The sequence below is a fragment of the Pseudochaenichthys georgianus genome, chromosome 24 (assembly GCF_902827115.2).
Source record: "Pseudochaenichthys georgianus chromosome 24, fPseGeo1.2, whole genome shotgun sequence".
NCBI lineage: Eukaryota > Metazoa > Chordata > Actinopteri > Perciformes > Channichthyidae > Pseudochaenichthys > Pseudochaenichthys georgianus.
The window spans coordinates 10,940,605-10,954,456 of NC_047526.1; the positions used below are offsets into that span (position 1 = coordinate 10,940,605).

Genomic DNA, 13,852 nt, shown 5'->3' on the forward strand with positions numbered 1-13,852 from the left:
TACCTCGACAGAAACCGTACGGGACGAGAGGACCAGCGCCGGGGTGGAACCGATTGACTTCACGAGATCCAACGAACTCAAAAGGCTTTCAATACTCGGTGAGATGTATAGGTCTAAATTGTTTAAAGTTAAACGTAATTAAACTCGACATGACATTTATGAGAGGGACTGCTCGAAAGTAGGATATCTGTATCATCGACGGATGAAAAAATAGTGTTTTGGTAACACGGGGTGTTTTGGTAACACTTAAAGACTTTGTTATGGGAGCAAAGCAGGAACCTAAAAATCAAGAACCTAAAGAATAAATTACAAGAACATGAAGATGGAATGAAGGGTAACAAATAAAGTTAAAGTAAAAGACTTGTAGGAAACTGGACACTCACAGAAAGTGTTTATAATACTGGGGAGTAAAAAAAAGGCAGTTGGCCTTGGGCATTAAATAAAATATTAAGGTTGAAGATGAATGTGAAGAAAAGAAGGAAAATACATTATTTCCAAAAGACATGTAAACCTCAGACATCTCTGTGTCCTTCCATTGCAGGCCTGAATGACCTTTCCTCGACTCTGGGTATCCCTTCCCTCCTCCGGCGAACAACCCTGGCAATCCGGTTGGAACACCTCAACCACCTCCACCGCCACTACAAGCCCCAGCCATGCAGTCAGCGTCAACTCCAAGCTCGTCCACCCCCATCAGGCCCAAGTAGATGGGGACAATAGCGGGATAAACAAACCCGATGCCCTAGGAGACCAAGCAGGTGTTTGGGAGACAAACCTCAGTAATGCCTTTCTCAACGGACTCACAGACACAGCGCAAGCTAAGCAAAATGCTGGCCGCTCACAATACCGAGGGAGAGGCAGAGGAGGTTTTCCGATGCAGAGGACGAGAAGCAAGACCTTCATTTGACGAAAGATGTTTCAAGTGTTAAACATTGGATTATGGGACTGCTCACAGAACACTGGCTGTGGAGGCAGAGGGGGACAGCAAGGACGGGGCCACCATTCACAAAGACTGACCTACACCAGATGGGGAGGAAGGGGCCCAATCGAGCGAGACGGAAATTCAGCCAGCAGCATCTAACCAGGGAAGTGACACACACACACACACACACACACACACACACACACACACACACACACACACACACACACACACACACACACACACACACACACACACCACACACACACACACACACACACACACACACACACACACACACACACACACCAAGTCCAATTTACTGGGAGCAAGACCTCTCACTTTGAATCAGCCTCTCACAGGTCTCCACCAACATCATTGTGCCCGTTTCTCCCAGGTTTCCATGCTCCTCGACTGGTTACCATAGAGAACTGTATGAAGCTGACCCAGATGATAGTGCAGGGTCTGCAGGAGTCAAAGTCACCGCTGCTGCAGCTGCCCCACTTTGAGGAGGAGCACCTCCGCTACTGCGTCTCTAAGAAGGTAACTGCCCCGCCCGGTGTCTGTAGATGCACACAACAAGTCAAAACATGCAGAAAGGTGTTATTGATCATTTCCCCTCTCCTCTGCAGTATAAAGTCCGGAGCCTCCAGGACCTGGTGAGCTTAAAGGACTCCGACAGACGCAACATGCTGCGCTTCCTCGGGGAGGAGAAGTACGATGAGGTCTTTGCTGTGCTGGGCAGCTTCCCTCACATCACCATGGATACCAAACTGCAGGGTCAGTCCTGATATACACACATCTTAACACGCATTGTTTGTCCACCAGCTGACCTGTGACCCGTCTGCACCACAAAATGCGGTAGCTCCATCTTAGTCTTTGTCCCTTTTTAGATGTATCTACCTTACTTAAGCATGATTGTTGTCATGGTCAGGTCGTCTAGTTGAATGTTGCATTTGTTTCTTTGCAGTCCTTGATGACGAAGACAGCAATAACATCACAGCAGGCTCCATCGTCACAGTCACTGTCACCTTAACCAGAAAACGGATGTCGGTAAGGATTGATTTTCCAAAATAAGGGGGGAATCAAATGGATTCCTAATTATGCCGCTTTGGAAATTCACTTCCACTGACGACCAGTAGAGTGTGCTGTTGTCTGTATGCGTTGTTAAAAAAGCTAAATGTGTGTTCTGTTTTTGTAGGAGGTGTTTGAAAAGGAGCAGGACTCATCAACACCCTGTCTAACAGAGGAGGCTGCCACGACAGAGGAAGCAGTAAGACACACACACACACACACACACGCACACACACACACACACACACGCATCATACATGCTATTGAGAAATTAGAAGAATTAGAGAACATGTCTGTGGTTAAAGAGGGTACATATTTGAAATATGACAGTGAATGTTTGCATTAAGAAATGTCCCACACTGACTTTGGCAGTCATGGGTGTTGATGTTACATTTTTGGTTGATTCTGGGGCTACACATTCTGTGGTAAAAAGGGCAGATTTGCCTGAATGCAAATGTAGTGGTAGATTTATTCACTCAATAGGAGCTGGGTAACTGTAAAGGAGAAGTTTCTGTACCACTTCAGAGTAAAGATAACGGTGATGACAGTCATACATTTCCCACATCAGTAAAAAAACAGTTATTTTATCATCTGTCTGCCCAATACATTTACTGGGCAGAGATCTGATTCTCCGGTTCGGCTTGGACCTCATTTTTCCACAAATGAGGGTCTTAAAGTCCGACAGCCATCTCCTACGATGGTTCAAAAAAGTGTCATTTGATGATAAATAACTGGTGAATGTGTATCAATGGGCTGTTGACATATCCTGATTCTCAGGCGTTGTTGCGTTTGACTGATCAACGTGTTTTTCCACCTGCTGTGTGGAGGCTTCTCATTTGCATTGTACTGCTAACGTTGTTGATGATGATGCATGTAGATACTATGATGAGAGTTTTCTGCAATGTTTGAATGATGAGATCATGCTTAAAACAATGTATTGGAATTCGCTGTGTAGCGCTATCTCTGTTAAACTCACACACACACAAAACCAGCTGTATCAAATCCCAGGGGCGGTCCACACATTTCACTAGCCAGGGGGCCCCACTGATAGATGGAGGGATTTGGGTCCAATCGTTAAAGATTGGGAGTCAGTCACTGATTGGGCACCTACACACACAGAATATGTCATGTACTCTATGTCACGTGACGTGTATCAAATGAAAATGTGCGCGAACGTAGCCGTTCTGCGCACATTGCTGTTGGTTGAGGATGATAAGGTAATTCTCATATCTCTGAGCTTCCTGCCGCGCTTTCAGATGTGCCATACTCACTCTGGGCAGCTCACAGATATGACGTAGGGTTAATGTCCACGTTCCGTACCGTACCCATTGAAACGTGAAGCTGTTGATGGCATTCGGCCAGTGTTTACCTCTCCGCTTAAACAAGGGGTCATTATTCCGTGTAACGATTCCAGTGTTTCCTGTCAAAAAGACAGAGACAAAACCTCCTGACGAGTGGAGATTTGTCCAGGATTTACGATGTACATGCAGCTGTGCATGCACGCTCGTCCGGAATCCTTATCTGATTATTTCCCAAGTTCCAGCCTCTGCAACATATTTACTGCCATAGATGTCTCAAATGCATTTTTATCAGTGTTCCGGTACACAAAGACAGTCAATTTTTGTTCACATTTGAATATAATGGTAAACCTTACACATTCACACATTTGTGTTAAGGCTAAATGGTAAATGCTAAATGGTAAAAAACTCCAATATGTACAAAGAACAGTTACATGTTTGGGTCATGTCATTTCAGGAGAGGGGAAAGCGCTTTCAGATAAGCGTATTGCATCATTGGCTGCTCTGCCAAAACTAAGCGACAGATGATGTCATTCTTGCGTATGTGTTCATAACACACAGCTGTTGTTATGCTTGCTGTGATGTTACATTAGTCCGTTCTCTGCTTGTAATTATGCCGTTACAAGCTTCAAAGTTGTATTTATCATCTGAATTTGCCGAAACAAGTTTAATATTCTGAAAGCCAATACTTTGAAGATGTATAAGTCAGGTGTCTTGAGTAGTCAAAATTACCTACAAATCATTGTATATATTAGTACATATTATTTTCCACTTGTTACCATTGTGAGTCTATTTTTATGCAGCTCTGTGTGATTGTGTAGCTACAATTCAGACTAATACACTACCAGAAGTGGAATAAGTACTCAGATATTGTATTTGAGTAAAGGAATAAGTACCAGAGTGTTACAGTAACAGTCCTGCAATCAAAAGGTTCCTCAAGTAAAAGTAGAAAAGTATTATCAGAATATAGTGAAGGTAAAGACAGTAAAAGTAGTCGTTGTGCAGATTGGTCCATTTCAGAATAATATATATGATATGTTTTATAATGATTGATCATGCAAGTGTTCTCAAAGCTGGTAAAGGTACAGCTAGTTTGAATGGCTTTGTATTCTGCAGGGTAGCTTGTGGATTTACTCCAGGTGGAACTAAAGTCTGATTTAACACTTGATTATATTTCACATCATTCATCCACATCTGGAAAGTAACTAAAGGTATTACATACATGTAGTGAAGGAAAAGTACACCATTTACCTCTGACTTATGTTCACTGCCAACCTAAAAGGACCTAAAAAAATAGTAATCAATAAAGTATTGAAAAGTTATTTGCTGATTGTTTTTATATCGGCTCAGCCAACGTACACTCTAAAAACAAATGCCTTGGCTTAACAAAGAAAATCAAGGCAATAGGTTGCATTGATGGTTATTGAGTTAAGACAACTTCTATTGAAATGTTGTTAAAGCAACAAAGTTATTTGAGAAAGGGGAGAAGGCTTTTCCTCTACAATCAGAGGTGTTTTCAATTACCACTTACTTAATAATTGGTAGCATAAACACAAGTTTTTAAGTTGATTACTCCGAAAGTTCCAACTTGTTTTACCGTATAATTTAAATGTAATCTTAAATTGTATGTACTTAATTACCACATGTTGAACATGAACACATGTTTTTAAGTTGACAACCATTTATAAATTAAGTTGCTCCAAATAATATTGTATTCAATAGGGTTTTTCTCTTAGCTTTTTCATGTTTTTGCCTTTAAAGAAAGAAATTAATTGATTCCACAACAAAAATATTAGGCAATTCACTTTTTATTTTTGAACTGCAGGTGTTTATTTCAACACATGATGTTTCAAAAGGAGAGACTTCATTTAGTTTGAACATTGCCTGAAGACGGTTGACGAACTTCTCATGGTGTGCACACCTAGACCGGACTTAAAAGACGTTCCTCTGACCAACACTGACCTCATTTTGTATGTTGATGGGTCTGCCTCTCGCGACCAAGGGGGCACTAATCGGGTGGGTTTTGCTGTTGTTTCAGATTCTGCTGTACTCCGTTCTGGACCGCTTCCATGTCACCTCTCAGCACAGGCAGCAGAGCTCATCGCACTAACTGAAGCCTGCACGTTTGCAGAAGGCAAAACCGTGACTATTTACACTGACTCACGATATGCTTTCGGGGTAGTACATGATTTTGGGGCTATTTGGAAGTGTAGACAATTTCTGAAATCTGATGGCAAACCAGTACTTAACCATGTACTGGTTGCAGGCTTACTAGACGCCATTCTGCTCCCATCTGAGGTTGCAGTCTGTAAATGTGCCGCACACGCAAGCAGTACAGACCCAGTTTCCCTAGGAAATGCGTCTGCTGACTCAGCCGCAAAGGCAGCTGCCCTGATTCCTCTCGCAACTCACGCACACTCATTTGTTAAAATCCCTGTCTCCTCCTTCACTGACAAAATGTCATCACTGACTTCCATGCAGCAGCTAGCTACGCCAGTTGAGAAGGCTCAATGGAAGGCTGCTGGGGCTGTTTTTGACCCAACCTCCAGCATCTGGGTTGGTCCAAATTCCAATCCATGTCTTCCAACACATTTTTTCCCTCATTTCGCTAAGTTGACACATGGGTTGGATCATGTGTCAAAAGGAGGGATGTTAGTCTATCAATCAGGAGTGGTTCACAAGGGGGTTCACAGTAACAGCTCATTATTCACAGTAACAGCTCATCTGCATTATGCAAAATTCTGGTAGACCAATAAAGGTTACAGGACCCGGAGCACATCCACCTCCCACCAGGCCATTTGAGCACCTAATGCTGGATTTCATTGAGCTTAGCCCATCAGAGGGTAAGAAGCACTGTCTGGTGGTGGTCGACATGTGGTCCAAATGGGTTGAAGCTTTCCCAGTAAAAGCACAGACAGCAAATGCTGTGGCAAAGGCACTACTGAGGGAAATAATTCCTAGATGGGGACTACCAGACAACATTTCTAGTGACAACGGTTCACATTTTGCTAATGAGGCCATTACGCAGAGAGGAGAGTACATGGGCATGGACATCAGAAAGCATTGTGCTTATCATCCACAGAGTGGGGGTGGGGTGGAAAGAGAGAACGGCACAATCAAAAACAAACTAGCAAAATGCTGTGCAGACACAGGTCTGTCATGGACACAAGCTCTGCCCATTGTGCTGATGTACATGCGGATGCGGAAAAGAACACGGAGTCAACTCAGCCCATTTGAAATCCTTTTTGGGGCTCCTCCACAGATTGGACTCAAGGCTCCAGGATGTCCTCTTCCCTCCACAACTTTGTGTGAGGATGCTATGTTGTCATATTGTGTTAACCTATCATCCACTTTAGCAGACATCCGACGTCAGGTAGCCGCAGCCTTGCCTACCCCTGCCACTGGTCCGCTTCACCGCCTTCAACCCGGCGATTTCGTGCTGATCAAGGATTTCCGGAGAAAGAGCTGGAAATCCAATCGTTGGCAAGGTCCCTACCAGGTGCTTCTCGTCACCCAGACAGCGGTCAAGGTCGCAGAGAGAGCTACGTGGGTCCACGCCAGCCACTGCAAGGTCGTAGTCACAGGAAAGGAGAAACGGTAGAAGCAGACGACAACAAGTGACGTGTCCTAGTCACCAACGGAAGATGACAACAAGTGACGTGTCCTAGTCACCACCAGCACCACACTTGCACTACATACACCAAAACACACTACACACAAGGTGTCACGAGCGAGTGCCAGCTGAGCGGTTCCATATGCTCTCTGGTTCCTCGTTTGTGTTATCGGTGTGCGGAGTCTGACTGTCCGTGTCACGAAATCGACCGAGAGAATACACTCACACACACCATGGAACATCTCCCCCTCGTGATGAGGGCTCGCCTGGAGAGACGACAACGCAACCGTGAGCAATGTGAATACTACTGGAGAGCCTGGACAATCATAGAATGGTTCCTCTGCAGACTTGCCATGATAGTTGTGTTAGGACTAGTCCTATATTTTATGTATCCATGGTCAACATACAGCACGTCAGCCAAAATCGAGGTATCTAAGAGGTACATGGGGAAAGCAGGGCGAACCACATTTATTTTATTTTGTTGTCTGTATGTATGTATCCGGCGCCGACCCGTGTGGCACATTTTACATAGACATCGCGCCCAAAACTCAGACCCCGGAAAAGCGTAAGCAACCTTTGACGCCACTGTTGACATCCATAGGTACATCTACATTTAATCTATACATAGGCGATAACGACCATAGCAACATTGATGTGGGTCAGACCAGTAATGGGATCACCGGTAACGTCTGGTGGCACACTCTGAGATCATTCTTGCAGGCCGCAGGACAAAATGGGTCATGTTATGCATGCACCCTTTTCCCCCAGGACTCATCAATGTCCGTGCCAGTTCGTCCGCGCTCTCTGACCCAGGTTGAACACCTCTGTGCGTTTATGGCTCTGACAAGGCCCATCAAGGGTGAAGACAGCGTAACCGAGTGGCGTTATGCTAGGCAGCTTCCCCCACCATGCAGTAATCGGGCTAACTCCTCTTTGCGTGCATCCACGTTTGATACCACATACGCAAAGTACAAACCCGTCAGCCATGTGCACCCTAGTCATTTGAGAGGGATGAAACACAGCCTATGCATCCAGAGAGTGTACCACAAAACGTCTCTTAAACCACCTTATTTTTCCCTAGGAACTACTACTGGTTGTACTCGTATCCTACGGAACACATGCAGTTACGGTGCTTACAAAATCTCGTATTGTCACATATCCGGTGCCCCTGAAAGAATCCTTTCTAACGTAGCATTCCCAGATGTTAAACATATTTCCCTCCAACTGGCCTGGCCCAGTGATGCTGGGTTTAGCGCGCCACAAGATTACGTTTGGTTGTGCGGCGACAAGCTCTATCAAGTTCTGGCTCCCCTCTGGATAGGTACATGCACTCTAGTGGATTTGAATCCAGCAGTCACTGTACTCACGTCCTTATTGTACACGACACATCATTACCCAGAGTTCCAACACCCCGACCACCACAAGGTAAAAAGAGATCTGACGTCCGCTGGAGCTAAATTCATGGGTGGCCTGTTCCCATGGTGGGGTACAGTAAACAATGCCCATAAAATAGATACCTTACACGTCCGGCTAGAACCTCACTTACGAGACGACGCAAGGCTTCCAGGCATTGCCCCCATTCATAATAGCCTCTAGGAACATGCTCATGCAGCACCAATTTGCTCTTGACCTTTTGTTCGCCTCAAAGGGTGGCCTGTGTCATGTGATCGGTGACTCCTGTTGCACTTACATTCCCGACGCCACCAAGAACATCACTGACACCGTGCTGCATCTCAACGACCTGTTAGCCGACATGAAAGCGATCATTTTTGGCCTTTTAATCAGTTGTACCTGTTTGATTATCCCAATACTGAAGAAGTGCGTTTCCAGCATGGTATCCTCAGCCTTCATTCAGTATACTGCTATTCCATTACACGACAATCCTTTGCGCCACAGTGAGATAGACCAGCTAGAATCAGAAGAGTCTGATTCCGACACTACAATATAATCATGTGTACCCTCCTCTCTTATGCTTACATTATATTGGAGTCTGTCCTCCACAAAAACAGCCAGTTTTCTATGATATATTTGTGATGTGTTTACTTAAACCAGCGATGGAGTGTATTCATTGATGTGTTATATCAGTCTATCCTGTCATTTGTTTTTTTTATTGATCAAGTATGATCAAAAGGGGAGAATGTAGTGGACATTTTTATTATATCCTTATATGCTTAAACCAAATGCTTCTCATAAATGTCATGTGCTGTTTTCTTCTTCTTCTTTTCTACTTTGGGTTTATTCCCAAGCGCTTCAAGGCCACAGAGCTGCTTTGGCTACTGGGAGACTCACACACAGTCACACAAGAACTTCCCTACTCTGAGAACCGTTATGCTATCTACAGCTCAAGGCCAGAAGATGTCTAATAACAATGTGACCGTGTGAACACAAGATTTATAACATTCCCACTCTTTTCCTATATAACCTCTGCTTTTTCATTGTACTGCGCACACTCTCGCAGACTATTCTATGCTCTGTCAGACATGTGTCTATATGTATTGTATCATGTTATTTGAAGCTTCAAATAAATAACCAAAAAGACAGCTCTGCTCGATTCACCATTTATTTGTTTTGATCACTTTGACTTGTACTCTCCAGCAGTGTTGGGTCCTAGATTTCCATAACAGGGTGCAACAACTAATCGACTTAATCGATTACCAAATTAGTTGCCAACTAATTCAGTCGTCGATTCGTTGATGAAGTCATCATGTGTGTTTTACGCGCCCTTAAACTCCAACGTTATTGGTCTTTTTATCGGTACTGGAGACATTTAAAAAATATATGTCATGTATTATTGCTACATAAGCATTATCTCGCAGTCTTAGTGTCGCCAACTCGTTTCTAATATACAAAAAGACAAAAAAATGTGTCTATGATGTATTTTCGATCTTTCCAATCCAGAAGAGAGATCTTTCTCTCCCCCGTCTGTGTGCGAGGGGGCGGGGCAGTTTACACACACGCGGCTGCTACATGCAGCAACACACTGCAGAGATGGCGGAGAGAATTTGCTCCGAGGTGTGGTTAAACTTTACCCGTCTCGATGTGGACAATGCTCGTTGCCAAAAGTGCAATAAGAGTTTAGCATGTAAGGGTGGTAACACGAGCAATTTGTCTAAACATTTAGCAAAAGTGCTCTACATTGAGACGGAGAAATGCACCGGGTTCGACTGTCTTTCTTGTAGCTCTGTAGCCCCATCCACGAGTCAGGTGTTATGTATGCTAGCAGCAACACACGGAATTAACTCAATTATACAAACATGGGTTAATGATTAGAGGTAACTGAGTTATTTATTTTGTTAAAGTTTCAGCTATTCTGTTTACAGTTCATCACATTATTTAATACGATTTGTTAAAACACTGTTGTTTCTTTTGATTTGAAATATTATTTATTTAATTTAAATAAAGAGCAATGTTAATTTTGTTCAAAATGTGTTTTGTTAATTTAATAATATATGTATTTTTGAATCAAGTATTCATCTTTATTGTCTTCATTGTTAGTTTCCACATGCCTAAAACAACCTCAAGCTAAATCTAAAAGTGTATGGCTAAATAAGAGCGTTTGAGAAATTGTGCAAGGCGTAATAGTCCGAATAGTCGATTAATCGTTTCATTAATCGATAGATTAATCGATTATCAAATTAGTCGTTTGTTGCAGCCCTACTCCATGGCTAACTTTGGTTTGCGTGGAAGATTCATCGTTGACACGTACAAACTGAGAGCGTTCAGATAGATAGGACCTAAACCAGCCTAAAGCAGTTCGCTTTATGCCAACTAGGTGCTCTAATCTTTGCAATAGGATATCATGGTCGATAGTATCAAATGCAGCACTGAGATCGAGCAAAACAAGAAACAAGAATAAGTTTTGTTTACAGACGTGAGTAGGTATGAGGACATCCGGGGCTACCTTAATGATAACTGCCAGTATTACTAAAGTATCGATTACAGCCGTTAAAATGCAATAAATGAAAAGTCATGAAAGAGAATATGAGGAGAAAAGGCGTGTTTAGTTATGTATTGAATGTACAATGTCTGAATCCTCTGTTATGCGCAATAACGGACATTGAAGACCAGAGGCGGGAGTTCCCCTACGTTACCACAGCCGCCATTGAAGAGGAGGAGCCAAATGAGATATAGTCAGGTGACGAAGCTTTGTGGGGACTCTTTTTCACGGCCGCGACTGCGAGAGGGAGCTGCAGCTTCTCTCTCTCGCTCTTCATTACCTTTTGCTTGTTCTATTACCACGTTACTTAAAGAGCCTGTGACACGAGTTTCCCCCATCATCCAAACCCATCAATTTGAGTAAATATTGTCCCCTTGAAAACTATAGGTTACTTACGTAACCCCAGTGTTCAGAGTAACATGAAGTGAGATGTCTCACTATGGGATGCGCCTCATCGCGGAGCAAACAGAAGCATCAATCTCATTACGCCAATCCTGATTGGCCGGTGATTCTTGACGTCAACGTCAGGGGAAATCACCCCCTATAAGTAGCCTGCGCCACGACGCATGCGTCATTCAAAATAAGCACCTCTTCTCGCTTCACCATAGCAAGGAGGGCCGTATGGTGAGACATCTCACTTCATGTTACTCTGAGTGCTGGGGTTACGTAAGTAACCTATAGTTCTCATTCATAACACTCCGTTCGATGTCTCACTATGGGATATTGTAGCTCCCGTATTGCCAGACGAGCTTATCTCGAAGATCACCGATCAACCAGAATTTAACAGGTGGAGTCCCGACTCAACAAGGTGCCCAGCACTGCTCGGGCCACGCTTGGAGCGGAGACGTCCAGTCTGTAAAAGCGGAACAAAGTGAGTGGCGAAGACCAGCTTGCCGCCGCACAGATATCCTGGATGGAAACACCCTTGAACAAAGCCCAGGATGTAGCCAGGCCCCGAGTCGAGTGAGCCCGCAGACCCAAAGGTGCTTGCAGATTCTGACTCGTATAGGCCAAAGCAATCGCCTCCACGATCCAGTGGGATAGTCGTTGCTTAGTAACAGGCTTACCCTTGTGAGGTTTAGCCCAGGACACGAAGAGTTGGTCATTAAGACGAAGCTCTTTTGATCTGTCCATATATGTGTGCAAAGCCCGGACTGGACACAATAAATCCTGCTGCTGCTCCCCGGAGGAAACCAGCTGCGGAGGAAATGCCTCAATGTCAATCGGGGTACACGAACCAACCACCTTTGGTGTAAAGGCAGAGTTGGGTTTCAACAACACTCTCGTTTGCCCTGGGGCGAACTGAGTGCATGAGGGATGAACAGACAGTGCATGGATATCACTGACCCGTTTAGCGGATGCCAGGGCCAGTAACAGCACTGTCTTGAGTGACAGATGTTTCATGTCAGCTCCCTCCAGGGGTTCAAATGGGGTCATTTTGAGCCCATTTAAAACCACTGCCAGGTCCCATAAGGGCACCAGCGACCTGGAGACAGGGAGGAGCCTGCGCGCTCCCTTCATAAAACGGCAAACCAAAGGATGTTGGCTAGCCGTCTTACCCTCAAAGCCCACATGGCATGCAGCAATAGCAGCCAGGTACACCTTGATCGTGGAAAAAGCTCTGTGTTTATCGATCAAGTCCTGTAGGAATGATAAAATCACCCCGACAGGACATTGAAAAGAGATGTGCCCTTCTTGAAGGCACCACTCCTCAAACACCCTCCACTTACAGTCGTAAAGAGACCTGGTGGAGGAAGCTCTCACACTCTGAATAGTGTTTATCACCTTCTGAGGGAGTCCCACTGTATTCAGATTGTACCACTCACGGGTCAGGCCCATAGTGCCCCGTGCTCTGGGCGTGGGTGAAGGATCGCCCTCCCCGCCTGAGACAATCTGTCCCTGCGTGGTGGGGGCTGCCACGGCTGCCCGCACAACAGCTGATATATCCCCGCCAGCCCGTATATTGCGGGCTAGGGCGGAAACATCAGAGTACATGTGTGGCGTTGCTCTTTCACTCTGGCCTGAGTTAAGGGGAACAGAACCAGGGGTGGGAACGTGTACAGAGGACCCGGAGGTTAATCGTGTACGAGTGTGTCCCCGCCTAATGGTGCGTTTAAATCGTGCATTAAAGAGAACAGCTGTCATTGAGCATTTTCTCCCCTTGCGAACAGATTTAACGCGGCTCCGCCGTAACGCACCCACAGCGGACTCTCGATCCTTGGATGAGGAGTCCAGTCTGCATAGAGTGGTGCACCTTTTGACAGTAATTCTGTCCCTAGGTGCGTAACCCCCGGTACTTGTGTCGTTCTCAGAGAGAGGAGACGTCTGCCGCTCCACGGGATCAGTTTGTGTGCCAGTGTGTGTGACTGGAGACAACGCAAACTCCCCTGGCGGTTCATCCACGATATTGTGTTGTCTATCCTCACGGGGACATGAAGTCCTCTGAGAGAAGGCAGGAAGCATTTTTGGGTGGGGATCGCTTTAAACTCTGCACACTGAGCTCTGATTGGTCAGCAGGCGGTGCTTTCACTGAGTTGAGCTCTTAGCCTGCAACCTAACCTGGTCCCGACCAGGTTAGCTGCTTAGCATATATTACCATGGAGATCTAGCCTGCTAAAAAGAGAACGAGCTTCGGATGACCGGAAAGCCGGAGTTTTCCCTGAATTTAGCCGGCTAAGCGAAAATCCTGCTTCGCAGTATACCCCCCTGGTGTGTCTAATTTCCTGATTGTTTTCACCTGTCACTCCTTGTGTGTCTCCTGTGCTCATCAGTGTCAGCCCCGCCCCTGATTGTTCCCACCTGTGTCTAGTTACCCTGTGTTTAAATTCCCCTGTCTCCCAGTGTTCAGTGTCGGTTCGTCTTGTGTATTGGCTTGTCCTCGGTGAGTGTTCTGTTCTGTCTTTGTCAGTATAGCCTTGGAATAAAGGAATTATTTTTACGTTAATCTGCATTTGGGTCCTACCTGCTTCACACAGCGTAACATTCACAATATAATACAATTTGGGGATATT

The 13,852-nt window shown here is 45.0% G+C and overlaps 1 protein-coding gene across 1 annotated transcript; it reads left to right on the forward strand.

Annotated features, from left to right (window-relative positions):
* The first annotated feature begins 1,295 nt into the window (after positions 1 to 1,295).
* On the forward strand, positions 1,296 to 13,207 carry LOC117439615 (translocation protein SEC63 homolog). The gene is made up of 5 exons (XM_071201910.1): positions 1,296 to 1,462; positions 1,552 to 1,699; positions 1,890 to 1,972; positions 2,121 to 2,192; positions 13,154 to 13,207. The coding sequence occupies exons 1-5, from the start codon at positions 1,355 to 1,357 to the stop codon at positions 13,205 to 13,207; spliced, it is 465 nt and encodes a 154-aa protein (XP_071058011.1). The 5' UTR covers positions 1,296 to 1,354.
* The last annotated feature ends 645 nt before the right edge of the window (positions 13,208 to 13,852 follow it).

Bases quoted from the DNA above. Each gene is read 5' to 3' on its own strand.
- LOC117439615 (XM_071201910.1), top strand. From the start codon at position 1,355: ATGAAGCTGACCCAGATGATAGTGCAGGGTCTGCAGGAGTCAAAGTCA. The intron at 1,700-1,889 runs GTCAGTCCTGAT...GTTTCTTTGCAG, and splicing joins CATGGATACCAAACTGCAGG to TCCTTGATGACGAAGACAGC. The intron at 2,193-13,153 runs GTAAGACACACA...TGTCGTTCTCAG, and splicing joins CTGCCACGACAGAGGAAGCA to AGAGAGGAGACGTCTGCCGC.